The 16,603-nt window shown below is 41.9% G+C and overlaps 4 protein-coding genes and 1 long non-coding RNA gene across 5 annotated transcripts; all 5 read left to right on the top strand.

The window, feature by feature from the left end:
* The first annotated feature begins 661 nt into the window (after positions 1–661).
* Positions 662–2,417, top strand: tmsb2 (thymosin beta 2). The gene is made up of 3 exons (XM_083980106.1): positions 662–808; positions 1,939–2,043; positions 2,315–2,417. Exons 1-3 carry the CDS (start codon positions 676–678, stop codon positions 2,350–2,352), a joined length of 276 nt encoding a protein of 91 aa, XP_083836232.1. The 5' UTR covers positions 662–675; the 3' UTR covers positions 2,353–2,417.
* Positions 2,418–5,270: 2,853 nt separating this feature from the next.
* LOC310992273 (protein Wnt-8a-like) lies at positions 5,271–7,600 on the top strand (the record flags this gene model as incomplete). The annotated part of the gene is made up of 6 exons (XM_083980292.1): positions 5,271–5,344; positions 5,811–5,844; positions 5,958–6,096; positions 6,491–6,616; positions 6,715–6,857; positions 7,034–7,600. The coding sequence occupies 6 exons, from the start codon at positions 5,271–5,273 to the stop codon at positions 7,598–7,600; spliced, it is 1,083 nt and encodes a 360-aa protein (XP_083836418.1).
* Positions 7,601–8,202: 602 nt separating this feature from the next.
* Positions 8,203–9,976, top strand: LOC310992272 (protein Wnt-8-like; the record flags this gene model as incomplete). Its single annotated transcript, XM_083980291.1, has 6 exons — positions 8,203–8,264; positions 8,359–8,392; positions 8,494–8,623; positions 8,912–9,037; positions 9,185–9,327; positions 9,419–9,976. The coding sequence occupies 6 exons, from the start codon at positions 8,203–8,205 to the stop codon at positions 9,974–9,976; spliced, it is 1,053 nt and encodes a 350-aa protein (XP_083836417.1).
* Positions 9,977–12,769: 2,793 nt separating this feature from the next.
* lcp2b (lymphocyte cytosolic protein 2b) lies at positions 12,770–16,590 on the top strand (the record flags this gene model as incomplete). The annotated part of the gene is made up of 4 exons (XM_083980290.1): positions 12,770–12,847; positions 13,040–13,102; positions 16,124–16,273; positions 16,465–16,590. 4 exons carry the CDS (start codon positions 12,770–12,772, stop codon positions 16,588–16,590), a joined length of 417 nt encoding a protein of 138 aa, XP_083836416.1.
* On the top strand, positions 14,720–15,178 carry LOC310992562. Its single transcript, XR_014595698.1, has 3 exons — positions 14,720–14,794; positions 14,926–15,015; positions 15,139–15,178. It is a non-coding gene; the product is annotated as an uncharacterized lncRNA (long non-coding RNA).
* Positions 16,591–16,603: the final 13 nt, after the last annotated feature.

Below are 16,603 nucleotides of genomic sequence, written 5' to 3'. Positions count from 1 at the left end.
TAGAGGTCAAGTAGTACAATGCACATAATATCTTATAGAAAATTATGATTTGCCAAATTGAGTTTTCCAGTCTTTATTAAGTTTTTGTTTGAATGCTGTTTGCTGTTCTGTTCTGAGTTTTTGTATATGCACAGTCAGAGGCCGCTCTAAGGGTGGGCACATGCAACCAACTTAGGCTATGAAATCTGTGATATGTGGCACCGGTCCACACCATGCACTCACCCCAGCAAAAATAAACATGGTTTTCTGTAGGGCTATCCCTGTGCCATTCTATAAATCATCATACTTCACATTTTGACAGAATGCTTCACATTCTGACACACGTATCAGTCTTGAAAGGATATTATGGAGTTTAACAAGTACAATTCACCGAACACATTATGACTAGCTACAAGCAAAAGCCTCTTCCCACCACGTGATGCAGTATGTATGCAACTTACTCCTGTATAGGAACAATAATGTATTAAATTAATAATGTATCATGATCATTCTCAAATGATATACACATCACAGCTGTTTCCAATCTTAGGTTGCTTTCCTCTACTCTTTTTCCCCGGAGAATATTAATATTGATGACGAACAGGAAGGCTGACCAAGCTCTCATTCACTCTCTCTCTACCATCTCTCTCTCTCTCTCCCTGTCCCCCTCCCTCCCCTCTTATACCCACACCCTGGATGCAGGCAGGCGTGCACACACCGGCAGATTCACTCAGCTTCCGTATCGCTCACCCTTCTCCATCTCTCTTCTCTATCCCTCCCTGCTCTCTCTCCGCTGGTGGATTTCAGCCCACAGCTGTGTGGAACACCGGTAAGACAGACTCATCTATCCTTCAGCCTGTTCTTCATCTGTCTCTGTGTGTGTTGTCTCTTTCTGAATTCTGTTTTACAAGCAGTCAGACAAAGGATTGGGGTGTGGCTGGATGAGAAGAAACTGACTGCTGATGGCAGCAATGAAATGATGTGAAAGAGGGATGTTAGGGATGATGAGGATAATGGTAGCCATACAAGGAACAATAGAGCAGATGTTTGGCTGATTAGGTTTACTGGGGAATTGAAAAAGGTTAGATTAAGACTGCTGTTTTTCATGTCAAACCTTGAAGGAGGTGGATATAGACACCATTTGTGGCTCAGGGTAATCGAGCAATGATTCACTATGCCTCTTTTCAAAAAACTGAAAATGTAAGAATTCCAGCCACGATCCCAGCATGACCATTTCTATGTCATACTGATTCTATTAAATTCAGACTAGTGAGAATGATTTTACACAAGCTGGGTTTGCAAATGACTGGCTGCAGGCTAGTGGGCTTGTCACATTTCCACAGCAGCCTCTTACAGAGCAGCGGTTCAAACAGGCGTGACTGGGCCAGACTGTGCAAGACAGATTAGTCAGACCTGAGGCTAGGTCAGGATTATGACTGCAGTGGAGCCTGTGGAGAATTGCCTCGATCCAGGAGGCTGCAGGGGTGGATGCAGAGAGAAAGAGAGAGAGAGAGGGAGAGAGAGAGAGAGAGATAAAGACGAGGAGGAGGTAGAGAACAAAGACCTCAGCCTCAGAGAGGGGAAAAAACAGAGACAAAGGAATGAACAGACAGCTTGGTAAAAATAGGCACATGTTAGCTGCATAGCCATTTTGTAGAGAATATCAAGACAGAGCATGTGTGGGAGGCGGCCACCACTCACAGGCATCCATGTGGACATGTCTGAGCTGCACATGTCATAGCCACTCCCTTTATGTGCAAGCGGTTGAACAGATTATTATTAATGTCAGTCAGAGCCTTTGAGATTTTCGACAACTCTTGTCAACACCTTTTAATCATTGTCATTAGACTTTCGAATGTATCCGACAGAGCTTCTTTTATGTTATGCTGCATTATCAATACGACAGCCGACAGGAAAGGTCAAACCTGTGTGCTCAGGTATCCCTCTCCTCTTTCACAGCCAAAATGTCCGACAAGCCTGACATGACTGAGATCGCCCGTTTCGACAAGACAAAGCTGAAGAAGACAGAGACGAAAGAGAAAAACCCTCTGCCCACCAAAGAGAGTGAGTGTCCCTCATGTGTGTGTTGTCAGTGTGTGTTTCTGAATGATGCTGAAGCCCCCTGCAACATTTTTTTCCTGTCAGTAGCTACTCATCACTCCCAGTGCTGCTAGAAACACCACATGCTCAGCAAGCAGAGCAGCAGCAGCAAAAAAAAAATGCTGCAAGATCAGCACCTCACTGTTGTACAGCAAATCAAAAAACAGCATCCATTCGCATATTCATTAAACTGGAGCCTGCTGACCGACTGTATCCTCTTCTCTCTTCTTTTCAGCCATTGAGCAAGAGAGGAAAGGCGATGCCACACCTTGACTTCTGAGCACATGAAGAAAAGAAGCTGAGATGCCACAGCAAAAAGCACTTTCTTTTGATTATCACAGTATTTTAATCCTTTACTTTGTCTTCAGAAATGGGTGCTCTTGAGCTCCCTGGGGTGCTATAAGGGTATATGGCATCCTCACACAGGGGGTTCTCCTACCACTCGGGTGGAAAAACTTCAGCCTGGGTGCCTGTCTTCTACCATTAGCTTATAGCTAACATGTCTCCAATATTGCCAAACTGGGGAGTGGTGTAGTGATGTAGCACAGAGAGAGAGGCAGGCATCAAGGCTGAGTTCGGGGTGGGTGGGCGTCTACAGATATTGGAGCAATCTGAGACTAATCATGTGGGATGTTTTCTTAATAAACTTTTTACTTTTCTTTATGAAATAAATATGAAGACGTGGAACCAGTCAATGTGAATTTTACTGTCTCCTTTATGTCTATATGCAAATAATACACTAACGAGTCATGGACTGATCATGTGAGGCCACAGAATAAATGCACAACATGAATCATTTGTACAGTATACTGCCAGTCTTCACAAATCCTCTCTGATTTGTACAAGTTATTCCCTCTAAATGACTCCGTATTAATAATTCATTGAATGCAGCAACGATAAAGTGTCTAATATCAAACACAATCATATACAAATCTAACAAAACCAACACAAGCGCTCCCCTGGTTTGTGGGTTTTCAATTAGCATTAGGGTTTGGATAATCTAGTAGATACGCCAAAACAATCCAAACATTTGGTAATTTTAATCACTTTTTGCAATTTTTCTGTCTTACATGACAGTAAGTGAATGGCTTTAGGTTCAGAATCAGTTGGACAGTATTTTATCATTGGCTCTGGGAAAATGTAATGCAGAATTTCCACTATTTTTGCAGGTTATGGAAAGATGGATGTGAGAAATGCAGATCAATAAGTAATGAATATAATCCATATTCTATTTTCTTTTAATAAAAGCATAAGCAGCACCTGATAAGAGATTAAGTGGGTTTCTCTTTTGTTGCTATGTGGCTAACAGGGTCTAGCTTGCTGACTAGCAACTGGTGATTCTACTGTGAGGGAAGTGATTGGCTGATTGGACAGGTAGGCGGGGCTTGTTGTCAACACTATCATGAAAATTATTACTGAAATATTCAATGAAAGAATCAGTCAAAAACAACTGACTTTTGAAAAGCCCTGTTGTGAATAAAAACTGTTATATAATACATAGTTTTAATATAACAATACTATTTACTGAGTTTTTGTTTTATTTTTTTGTTTTTTGCATTTCCTGATAAGTTTAAGCAGCCTATTGTTATAAATATTATTATATTTGTTCCATGGTGGTTAGTGGTGTCCTGATGGTGTGTGGCTGACTGGCGTCACTAGTCCTGCCACCCCTCCTCGGTCTGTCAAGCCTGTCACCTCCTGGGCCTTTATTGCTCGATTTCTCTCACTTCGCACCGCCGTAAATCACGCATCAACGCGCCCTGGACCTCCTAATGTGTCTGAAATGTCTGTTAGAACAATTTAATTAACGTGCATGCTTTGCCTCATGTTATTTTAGGCACAGAGTAATTCAAAGGCCCTGACCCTGACATTTCATTTTCTCTGGAATTTACATTATACAATTAGAACGGTGCTTAAATGAGTATACATAAATAATTTTCGTTCAGTCTTTGTCATAAAATATAATCAATAAATGGTCGATAGTACATTTAAGTATATTTTTTAAGATACATTTTCAGATCCGAGTTCAGAAAACAGAAATCACCAATGCTATTATCAGCCCACGTGATTTGTCCAAGAGAGTTTCGGTGTTAAGGAGACGTGTAGCACCTATGTAGAAACACGCCCCTACTGGATGCACCACTATTGTTTGCAGGTTATTAACCCGTTAAAATCGTTAAGAGAGCCCCTCACCCAAGAACAAGTTATGGAGCATCCCAGATTGATTTTTAATCGCTATGTATTATTTCCCAGCCAGGTGATGAGGGGCTCTAGGTTTCAGTCATATTGCTGAATGAATGTGGGTGATATCTAATTAGTGGGGATTATCCTCACCTATACCTCGCCCATCCTTCCGTCTATTGTGCGCAGCGTTGAGTGAATTGTTGTTTTAAGGGATTTTGAGTGGCTTAAAGGGGATTTGACTAGTGTAGGCCATTTAATTTAAAAAACTGTAATGTTAATCACTAACTTGGGAACTTCTCTCACATCAAATCACAGCATGAGTACGATATGACAGAAACTGACGTGATGACTGTTGATGATGGCACTGATTACATAACCTAAATCAAGGAGAGAGAAACATTAGAATTAAATGTGATGGAACTGGATGTTGGATAATCCCGGATTTTTATTACGTAATATCAACATGAATCAAACTGTTTTTAGATCTGATCAGAAGCCTACAAGTCAAATCCAAATAAAATGTGCACAGCAGTGCACCAATAAACTAAGTTGCATAGTTGACACATTAAAGCTCTCATGTGTTTATACTCTTGTAAATTCCAGACTGTTTTCACACCAAGTTGTTTCCCAGGGAAACATCTATTATCCTATTATCACGACGACGCCAATGTCGCCGATGTGTGAGGCAATATTTACATGACTATATACTGTCAGCCCCTGAAAGGCTTTATGGCTTTGTAGTCACAGTCCTTCGCCCTGGGACACTGGTGCCATTTCACAAGTGTTATGAGGCCTAGCGACTGAATTCGGTGTTACATTTCCTTAATGTATTGAACCCTATAACTACGATTTTCTATGAAAACATAGGCTTTGTGTGTCCAGTATTCACAAAACACACTATTGTTCGCACAATATAATTTTAATATTCTAAACTTTCTTCATATATAATAAACCTGAAATTAAATGGTTGTGGTATTATAATATCATCTCATATGATAAATTGCGTGATGCCCCCGTGGGATGAAATAGTCATGTGTCAAATTCGTGGGAAAAGCGTAGGGTTAGAGTCTGGGAACGACAGGTGAATGAATGAGGGGCTGTTCAAGTGTCTGCGTCATTTCTTTGAAGTGCACTTATGCACCGACGGCTCCTATTTGTCTGTAGGACGCAGCAATCAATGTCGTCGTTGGCGCATTTTCACAGTGAAACGTTACCTGCAGGACAAATCTGTCAATCAAAGGAGCAAGACCATATAAATATCATCAGCGTGGGGTCTGGTCACAACTTCAGTTGCCTTCCCCTCTCTTGGTACTCACATCTGGGATACTAACAAGCAGGCCTCCGTTTGGAATAACAGCTGCCATGGGACCGTTACATCTCTTTGCAGCCATGGTCTTGTGCATGTGCTGTCACTTTCTGTTTGCATCTGCTTGGTAGGTCGTTTACTTTTGGTTTTTATTTGTTAATACTGCTGTCTGATGTGTGTTTGCCGGTAAATTGGTGATTTGGCATTAATTGGCATTATTTCTCTTCTTTTATATCTGTAGGACAGTGAATAACTTCCTCATGACTGGACCCAAGGTAAATACGTGCTTGTTTTTAATGGTATACTATGTTCGATCTATTAAATGCAGTCTAAAAAAACAATGCTCTTTGCATTCTTAAATAACAATGATCTTGCTGTCTCTGCCAAGGCTTTTCTAACCTACGCAAGCAGTGTGCAAGTGGGCGCAAAGAGTGGAATACAGGAGTGTAAATATCAGTTCGCGTGGGAGAGGTGGAACTGCCCAGAGACTACGCTCCAATTATCTACACAAAACGGCCTGAGAAGTGGTAAGGCATTTGTATATCCACATATTCCTATCATATGCATGCCATGCTGCAGCTGGGCGATAAGTTCAGTTTCAGCAGCTGCCAACTTCGCTCTTCGTTAATGCGTAATATCATTGATTGTGCTGTAGCTGATCGTACGCTCTAACCTCATTGGGGAAGGAACACGAACATTAAGTGATTTGTAGCTGAAACCACATTGACAAGATGCTCAAAATGGTTACTTAATTCATCTCCTGTAATGCTTTTACGCACACTTTACGCGCGTAATGCTTTTACGCACACTTTACGCGCGCCTTTTACGCACGCTATTTGAGCTTTATATTATGCATTTATGGTGCCAAATATGATTGTTTAGTCTAACATGGTCGTTTGCTTTCTTCGTCACTAATTGTAGCCACAAGGGAGACGTCTTTTGTGCATGCCATCAGCGCGGCCGGAGTGATGTACACGCTCACCAAGAACTGCAGTATGGGAGACTTGGACAACTGCGGATGTGATGACTCAAGAATTGGACAGACAGGTAAATTTTTATTCTATGCATAAACCACTGTCAGACTAAATGTCATAAACTGGATTTATTGTATGAGCTGAGTAACAATGTGCATTCTTTATCACCAGGTGGCAGAGGATGGATTTGGGGAGGCTGTAGTGATAATGTGGCGTTTGGAGAGAAGATATCCAAACAGTTTGTGGACGCGCTGGAAAATGGGCATGACTCGCGCGCAGCAGTAAACCTGCATAACAACGAGGCTGGCAGACTGGTAAGAAGTTTTTTTTTTTTTATTGTATCGTTATTGGAGTCAGTCAGGTTCAGAGTCAATATCTGCGGATTGATATTTGTAAGTCATATGCATTAATATCTAACGTATCTGTGTCTCATGTCAGTTTTGCGCCTGTAATCATTCCACCTGTAACTTACATGCTCTCTATTTGGCAGGCTATCAAAGCGACCATGAGGAGAGCCTGTAAGTGTCACGGAGTGTCCGGGAGCTGCAGCATCCAGACCTGCTGGATGCAGCTGGCCGACTTCAGAGAGGTAGGCAACTACCTGAAGATGAAGCACGGGAACGCAAAGAAACTGGAGATGGACAAGAAGCCGGCGAGGGCTGGAAACAGCGCGGACAACAGAGGAGCCATAGCGCAAGCTTTTCGTAGCATCGCTCGGACGGAGCTCATTTACCTGGAGGATTCTCCGGACTACTGCGTCAAGAACCAGAGCATGGGATTTCAGGGCACCGAGGGGCGAGAGTGTCTGAAGGGAGGCAAGAACACGTCGCTGTGGGAGAGGAAGAGCTGCCGCAGGCTGTGCTATGAATGCGGCCTCAGAGTGGTGGAGAAGCGCATTGAGGTCGTCAGCAGCTGCAACTGCAAGTTCCACTGGTGCTGCACAGTGAAATGTGACAAATGCAAGCAAGTTGTAACCAAATATTACTGTGCTCGCAAAGAAGCTGGGAGGAAACCACACAATAAAACGAAGCGCAAGCACCGTGCGCGTCGACAATGATTATTACCCTGTGCTGCAGAGACTGATGAGTGACTATCATCACTGTCATTTAATTAAGCATCGATGATGTTATTCTTAACTACGACACATCACTTGGAAACTTTTAATGCACTTTATCGTATTGATTTGATTATGTATATAATTCAAATAATGTCTTTCGAGGAACATACTCTTCACGCATGCTCACTGGTTTATGTTGGTGTTCTGTGGACTAGTGGCTGATTGTATCGCAAAGCAATGTTTTAAATTTCTAATATTTTATTATGCATCTTAATTCAAAGTGTTACCTAATAAATATTTTTATAATATGTATGACTACCGTCTGGTTTGTCAGTGGCAAAATGCTAATTCTGTATATCAGTTTGTATATTAGTGCCCTGGTGTGATACAGCCTAGGGGAAGAAAATAAACTACTGCCTAATGCCCCCCCTTTGAAGTGCGCATAATAGGCGTTTCCTGAACCCGTCACCCAATCAGCTTTCTCGGACCCAAGGGACAAAGAACAAGACTTCCATTTGTTCTTCATCCATATAAAAAGAGAAAGTTGCAGCACACTGGGTCAAAATAACCACAATCTCTCTGCGTTTACGGTGCAGATGAAAATGCTGCATTTATTACTTTGGTTCCTGCCTCTTTTTTACAAAATGTGTCCGGGACATGCCTGGTAAGACACTATATCTGCACTGTTCATTTGCATCTTTTTAAAGTCCCATTTAAGATGGATTGAGTTAATTCTTTCTCTTCTGTCTTTCTCTAAGGGTGGCGAGTAACTTTCTTATGACGGGATCTAAGGTAAATAGAACTTTTGATTACTTTGGAAGATTGAGGAAAAACAATTCAACATTAATGTGATTCGAGCCAGAAAAATGACCGTCACCACCTCTCCTCTGCAGGCATATCTCACTTACGCAAGAAGCGTGCAGGTGGGCACACAGAGTGGGATTGAGGAGTGCAAGCAACAGTTTGCTTGGGATAGGTGGAACTGTCCCGACACCGCAACCCAGCTCAAAGGACTGAGACGCGGTAGGTTGATAAATTACTCTTTTATTGACATATGTATGCAGGTTCATGAAGGCTAAAGTACAATCCCAGAATTGCCTGAAGCATCTCTTAGTTGTGTAGTAGTTTCGAACACTATAATATACAAGGCCAATTTGAAATGAGTAATTGAAAGTCACAATTTTGTCACAGCATATCCAAACGCATATTAATTTAGCCTATATCATATTATTATTTAATCTTACACTTCAGCTATTTTGTGAAGACCAATTAACGTTGCCCTACATCTAAAACATGATTGTTCGTTTCCAGCCACCAAAGAGACGTCTTTCGTCCATGCCATCAGTGCAGCAGGGGTCATGTACACTCTAACCAGGAACTGTAGTCTGGGTGACCTAGATAACTGTGGCTGTGATGTCTCAAAGAACGGCAAAATTGGTGAGTATCAAAGCAAAAATAACATAGTCACGTCATCTATAACTAACAAGCTAAAAGACATATAGCCTATTTTAATGTTTTCTTTTTCTAAAGTTATTATATTTTCTTTCATAGAGTTTCTAATGTCCAGTGATGTTTTGTGTGCAGGTGGTCGTGGCTGGTTGTGGGGTGGCTGCAGTGATAATGTGGATTTCGGGGAGAGGATTTCTAAACAGTATGTGGATGCACAGGAGACAGGTCAGGACTCCAGGGCTGCTGTCAACCTGCACAACAACGAGGCTGGGCGAAAGGTATACAGCCTCATCACACCACATATTCTAATATATAACATTACATAGTTTTTAGTAGTTGGCAGTAATTTACTTTCCTGGCTTCCCACAGGCAGTGAAGGCAACAATGCAGCGCATCTGCAGATGCCACGGCATGTCCGAGAGCTGCAGCGTCCAAACCTGCTGGACACAACTGTCAGATTTCAGAGAAATTGGCAACTACTTGAAGATCAAGCACAGTCAAGCTCAAAAACTGGACATCGACAAAAAGCGGTTGAGGGCTGCCAACAGCGCGGACAACCGAGGTGCCATCGTGCACGCGTTCGGTAGCATCGCCCAGACAGAGCTGGTCTACCTGGAGGACTCTCCGGACTACTGCAGGAGGAACGTCAGCCTCGGGCTGTACGGCACCGAGGGCCGGGAGTGTCTGCAGCACGGAGAGCAGCTGACCCAATGGGAGAGACGGAGCTGCCGCAGGTTGTGTCATGACTGCGGCCTGAAGGTGGAGGAGAGGCGCACGGAGGTTGTGAGCAGCTGCAACTGCAAATTCCACTGGTGCTGCAAGGTGAACTGTGACGACTGCTCCCAGGTTATAGTGAAACACGTGTGCGCCAGGAGGGAGGCTGGAGAGGGACACGGCTACAGACGGAGATACCGTGGACCGAAATAATACTACAGTAATTTAAAGAAAATGCTGCTTGGATCAGTTTTTCAGATCACAATAAGGGCTTGTTAAATGTCTGTTTGCACTTCTCATCTGTTTTCATGTAAACTTTTATAAATGTATCGTAGTCGCTATTTATAAATAATGTGTTTTGTTTAATAAAAAAAAAGTTCATGATGAAATCTCCTGAGTTTTATTCCAATCAACAACTGAAAACACATTTTACTTAATAAATCCCAGCTCCACACAAACATGTGTGTATTAGAATAAGAATGGACTGAATACACTTAACAGCGGATTACATGGATAACATGGTGCATTTCGCACCTAACCAAGGTGTTGATCCAGCGTTGATCCACCGTCACTTTGATGTCAGCGTGTATTGATTTCATACAAAGAGCAGCGAGGCTTTGAAAGACAAATTAGGGAAGTAAAGTATTTCCACCTCTAGAAGTTAGAAGGTATTCGGCCTGATAATCCGGAGACACCTCTGCCTGCCTGCGCTGAGTCTTTTGTCACATCCCACAGGCAATGCAAATCACAATACATCAAAGGGGTGGAAACGCGTTGACGTATCCCAACTACTGTTTAGGTGCCGTTTCTCGGCGAAATGGATCACACCGGACTGGAGTCCAGTTATAAGCGTCCAAATCCAGGGAGGAGACGGTTAAAAATAAGCGTGGCTCACATTCCAACATTAAATGCAGGTTAATTTCTAATCTTATAATTTGCAAGTAATTAGGTATATGAGGAGCCTCATCTCCGCCCGCTGGCCTATCTGTGTGTGAAGGAGCCATTCACTTCCCTCCTTCTTCCCTCTACCCCCTGTATCTCCAGAAATCTTCCTCTCAGCTGGACGTGTCATAAATCTGTCACTGTCGCAGCTGAGTGAGTGATGGGATGGGTAATACCTTCATCAGGGGGGCCATGCCTCAGGGGGAAAGAGGGGTGATCCAACAGAAAAAGGGTGCTTGTTACAAGTCTGTTTCACTATCTTTACAGAGCACCTACTGTAGAATCAGTAAATAACAAGCTGCACTGAGTGAGAAATTACTCATTAGCCTATAGGTGTCACTGTATAACTGAGAAGTGTATTAAAGTTTGGGATAACTCTTTTCTCCACCAATACTGATAACCAATAACATTTTAAATAGTTTTATACACACCTGATCTGAAACTAAGAAAGATGAACTTAATATTATAGCTCTACCTCTGACTTAACCAAATAATAAAACCGACATCACTACTGTAATCACAACAAAAACAAGGACAGTTACGACTCTGAAAATCAACATTTGTTATTGTTTCAAATCAACTTAGGGGGCAGAAGGACTGGAAATGAGCTAAATCAAGCCAATGTTGGTAATTATAGTTAATTATGCAAAAAAAATGACATTATCTGACTTGTCTGTGTATTTTGGCTGATAAATATCAGCCAATATCAGACCGATAATTATCTATACCAATAGTTATTGTGCATCAGTGAGGTCCCATTATGGTCAACACTGCTGGTTGTTTAAAATCGAAGCACAGTTTAGATTTAACACCAGAACCGCATCAGGTAACACACCCAGATCAATAAATGAACAGGTAAGGCCAAATGTATGATGATTCTGGTGCTGAAAAGGTTTTACTAAAAAAAAAAAAAAAAAAGGTCGGAAAAGCCAGGAAGCCACCTCAGACACCAACTTAAAAAAAAAAAAAAAAAAAGTAAAACCGTAAAGGGAAAAAGTAACAATCTCACAGACCAAAACATTCCCTGCCATCCCTCCCCATTTGTCTGTTTGCTTCTGGGGACGTCCTGTATTTCCCATGCTGTCCTGCTGTGTGTTAATGAAGGTTTCGCCCCACTGGAGGCCCCCACTGCTCCACCCCTTATCTCTGCTCTCCACTGGGGATGTCATTAGTTCCATATTGGCCCCATATGATGCTGTAGGTTGATTGTGCTCTACATGAGATGGCCACGACTTGTTTTCTATTCATGTCTGCTTCAAATGGGAAGTGAAAACCTTTTGGGTTCTTTTCAGGTTGGGGAAATGGGCAGTTTTCAAATGGTCAGGCCTGAAATCAACAAATTGTTCTGGACATTATTTCTAACCAATTTAAAGCCTGGCTGGAAGAAATATAACTATGCTGTATCTAATGCCCCTTCGACAGTGGCATGATTATGTTCCCCAGAGGGACAGAGGAAAACAGAGGGAAGGAAGGGGGTGATATCCCAAAAAAGGACCCCCCAGGAGGACTCATGTATTCACTCAGACATGCCTGGGGGTCAAAGGGGATCTGAGCGTGATTGATCATCCCTTCCTCCCCTCTCCCCTCCTCTCTCACCTGGGTGTGAGATGCCAAGAAGCCTGATGTGGGGCTGGCTGCAGGCTGCAACTGGGATAGGAAGATCTGACACAGCCTTCACGCTACAAATTAGAATGAAAAGTACACGAGAGTACAACGATGTCAACCACAGTGAGCATAGACGCAGCACAACCACCACAGTTACATGCCTGTGGCTGCACATGTGAGAGGAAATCAGCAGACTCTATGTTTAAAGATATGCATTCTCTGTGGTGTGTGCATGCTCTATTATTATGTATCTCAAGACCTTAATGAGCACTGAAACTTTCCACTTAAATTTTCTAACACATTCAACAGGGAAGTAGATGACATACCACATGTGTGTATTTAAGTAGTGGCTAGTCTTAACTTGAAGTGTTGTGTGATACTGCTAGAAAACAGAGAGCTCCTATTCTGCTGAGTAAACCCTGTATTGCATTGGTGGACGAGACATTTATATAAAAGGAGATGAGCTTTAACAATGTTCCCTCTAAAGTGGAAGTGATGGGATGGAGCCCACAAAGTCTCGCTGACCACATGAAGAGGGTGAGTATAGCGAACATATAATTTCTCAATGAGACCAAGAGATGGCTCTAGTATACATCTGTCTTGTAATGGAAACATCTTTGCATCTTATTTTTGTCCTGGTAATTTACACCTGACAAGTTAAAATATTGTTTCTCAATGAGTGCTTGGGGCTTCTTGCTGTAATCCTGTGACATTTCATGACCTTCTCAGCTTAGACTGTCAGGCTGTGACAGAGTAGTGATGAAGAGCAGTATAAGTGGAGCACAGTTCATGGTAAGTCTATGGTAACTCCTGTCTTTTCATTGTTTTTACTGTTCTAAAGGGATCAAGTGATTTTCTCATAATATCATAATAATCTAATTATTTATTTCAAAGTAATGGAATTTTCATCTTCCAGCAAATGACTGACAGTGACCTTCAAGTGTTCCCATCCCTTTTTTTCCCGTGAGTTTTACTAACATACATTATATCCTAACCACTGATATTGATAAGCAATTTATCAGCTGCTGCTATCATATTATCTTTACCGAGCTGTAGTCTTTGTTTGGGTCACAATTCAATGCAGCATTGCAGTTATCAGTTCTAGGTTAGATTACTGTAATTCCTTGTACTTTGGCATCAAGCAATCTTCTCTCTCCCGCCTCCAACTGGTACAAAATGCTGCAGCACGCCTTCTAACCAATACCCCCCGTTACAGTCACATCACTCCCGTTCTTCTTTCACTACATTGGCTCCCAGTTAAATTCAGGATCATTTTTAAACTATGTTTGTTTTTAAAGCTATCCTCGGTCTTGCTCCAGTGTATCTGTCTGATTGTATAAAGCTTAGACGACACTGTAGAGCCCCGGTCCTCAGAACAGCCCCTGTTGGAGGTTCCTTTTTCTAATTTTAAACAGTGGGGGGATCATGCCTTTTCGATAGCGGCCCCGAAATTGTGGAACTCCCTACCCACTGAATTACATTTTATTAATGACTTGGCACTTTTTAAATCACATCTTAAAACTCATTTATTTAGACAGGCTTTTGATATTGAGTAACTTTTGCCTTTTGATATGCATTTTATCGTTCGTGTTCTCTTGCTTTTGTATCTGCTATGTCACTCAATGACATTTGTCACTTGCAATGTAATTTCTTTCTCTAAAGCACTTTGATCATCTTTCTGATGTTGTAAGGTGCTATATAAATAAACTTTATTATTATTATTATTATTATTATTATGATAGTACTGTTAACAGTCAACGCACTGAGCTAATGTTTTGCTCTTTTATCGCTGTAGAATAATCACTAAGATCCAAAGTGAAATCAACAACAAAGAGGAGCCAGAGATGTCCTTTGGTTATAAGTAAGAAATTATTTTAAATTATAGTAAGAATTTTTATCTTATAGTTTCCACTGGTCAGTCATTGAACAACAATGCAGAATGTATGTGTTTGTTTTTTGTACAGATCAAGGGCACAAAAGTCTCCGAAACAAGGTAAAGAACTACGGCAAACAACTTTGCAACTGAAAGCACAAAGAAATCTTCTCTTGGACTTAAAACTACTTTCTTTTACCGTATTTTACTAAATAGAATTTGAACAGGAAGAGGAAGTTTGGGAGTCAGATGAGTTCGTAAGTGAGAACCTAAAACCTATAACCAAATTAGCACTTTTTATTAATACTAGTAAAACACTGACAATAATTACTTAACATGCAACTTACAACTCAGTTAATTGTAAAACTGCATTTATGTTCATTGTTTGAATTAACTGCATGTGCTCTGGTTATAGGACAATCAAAGTGATAATGACTATGAGGATCCAGAGGAGGAAGCAGAGAAATACATCCGTCCTTGGGCTGAGTCTCAAACAGCTGAGCAACAAGACAGTGATGAGTTTGATGAAGGCAACAGCAAGCAGCAGCTGGGCTTTGTAACCATGATGAAACCACCTCGCCGCACTAAACCTCAGGACGTTCACGCCAGAGGTAACAGAAAGTAATCATGATAACAGAAAAGCAGTCATACATGTCCAAACATAAGCTGCCTTTACTTTGCTTTGAAAGCAGAATTGGAGTTCATGTTTCCTGACATTTTCACTGTGTCTGTATGCGAGAAGATCCGGTGCCTGCGGCGAGGAACTTAAATCCTCCAATTCCTTCCCGACGTGGACTGAACCCTAGCCCTCAGAGACCCTTAAAACCACCAGGTCATTATACATTAATTTAATCTACATCACCTAGTTTACCGATGATTATTCTTATTTTGGAAGGACAGAGGTTACCTAAGCCACTGTAAAGTGTTTTCATGACTTTTCTACTCCTGACACCAGCCGGCCAGCCCAAGCCGCATGCTGACAGGGGCAAGAAGCCTGGACAACCTGAACCATCTCCAAGAGGCCTTCTAAAACCACGTATGTGCTGCTTATTTTATTGTGTGTGGGGTAGTTTGTAACAGCTTAACAGTAAAATATTGCCATCATGCCTCAATTTGTTTTGACATTTTTATTTCACATTATCTATAATGTCCACAAGAGGGCAGACCTGTCAAGGCTTCTCCTTCGTTCAAAAAGTTCCTCAAAAAGACCTCCAGACAGCAAGATATGTCTACCAGGTGGGCCCATCTACACAATTTTAGAATTAGCAAGCACTTCTTTAGGGGTAATACAATATTTAAGATTTGTTTTTTTCTATTCTGCTGCATTTCTCCCATCCCAGACCAAACAATACACTGCCTCCAGTGCCAACACAGCCTGCACCGTTAACCAATTCACTACTAAGATCAAAGCAGGTAAGAAACAAATGCAAATTCCTATGTAGTAGCTAAAGTGCAAATATGATGTTATGGTGAGCTTTTCTGTGCACCTTAGACACATCTTGAACACTTTCAGAAAGAAAACAGCAGATGGCGACATTGTAAAAAGAACAATAGAAACTGCTGGGAGAACTCAACAGATTCAATTTTATTCACTAGACTGGGTAACTGGAAACATCAGTCACATTTCTTTTTAATTATTAAAAACAATTATTTAAAACAGGTTTATGTCCCCCCCCCCCCCCCCCCCAAAAAAAACAAAACAATGCATTTAGTCCTTACTATAACTGCCTTACAGTACATCCAGGGTTTGGATCCTAGCTGGTATGCAGGAACGATGACCAGAAATCAAGTTGAAGACATTCTCAGAGAGAACAACAAGGTCAGGTGCTGCCTCTCAGTCTCTTATTATTCATCTGAAGCAGAATGACACAAATACACATACAGACAAGTGTGATGTTGAAATTGTATAGGATTTTTTTTCTGTGGATTTGTGTCTTTAGGATGGGGCATTTGTGGTGAGGGACAGCTCAAAGTGCTCTGTGGCGCAACCCTACACCCTGATGCTGCTGAAAGAAGGCAGGATTTACAATATTCGGATCTGTAAACATGGCGACTCCTACTCCCTCGGCAATGGCCACAAGAACTCCAAGGTAAACTGAATGTTTCTAACCACTGGCTACAATTTTGAACCGAGACTATGAAAAGAGTCAGCAGCACGTTCACTCAGAGTAAACGGAAAAGTTCACATCTTGTGGCACGCCTTGGGGAGTGTTTGGTGCTGACTTGTGCCGCGCTGCGTCATTAGGTCCCTGTCATCTTTTTGTGTGCTGCTGTGCTACAGAGTTTCCCTGGGGTGACGGAGATGATTACCCATCACACACACACACCGCTGCTGCTCATTGATGCCACAGACCAGGGCTCTGAAGCTCAGAGCGAATGTTGTCTGCTGCACCCTGCGGTACTCTGACCAACACCGACAG

This window comes from Trachurus trachurus (assembly GCF_905171665.1).
Source record: "Trachurus trachurus genome assembly, chromosome: 10".
Lineage (NCBI taxonomy): Eukaryota > Metazoa > Chordata > Actinopteri > Carangiformes > Carangidae > Trachurus > Trachurus trachurus.
The sequence above is the reverse complement of the archived record's forward strand: the minus strand, read 5'-3'. Positions and strand labels throughout refer to the sequence as shown.

Coding starts and splice junctions, on each gene's coding strand:
- tmsb2 (XM_083980106.1), top strand. CDS start 676: ATGCAGGCAGGCGTGCACACACCGGCAGATTCACTCAGCTTCCGTATC. Junction 809..1,938: donor CACAGCTGTGTGGAACACCG/GTAAGACAGACT, acceptor CCTCTTTCACAG/CCAAAATGTCCGACAAGCCT. Junction 2,044..2,314: donor CCCTCTGCCCACCAAAGAGA/GTGAGTGTCCCT, acceptor TCTTCTTTTCAG/CCATTGAGCAAGAGAGGAAA.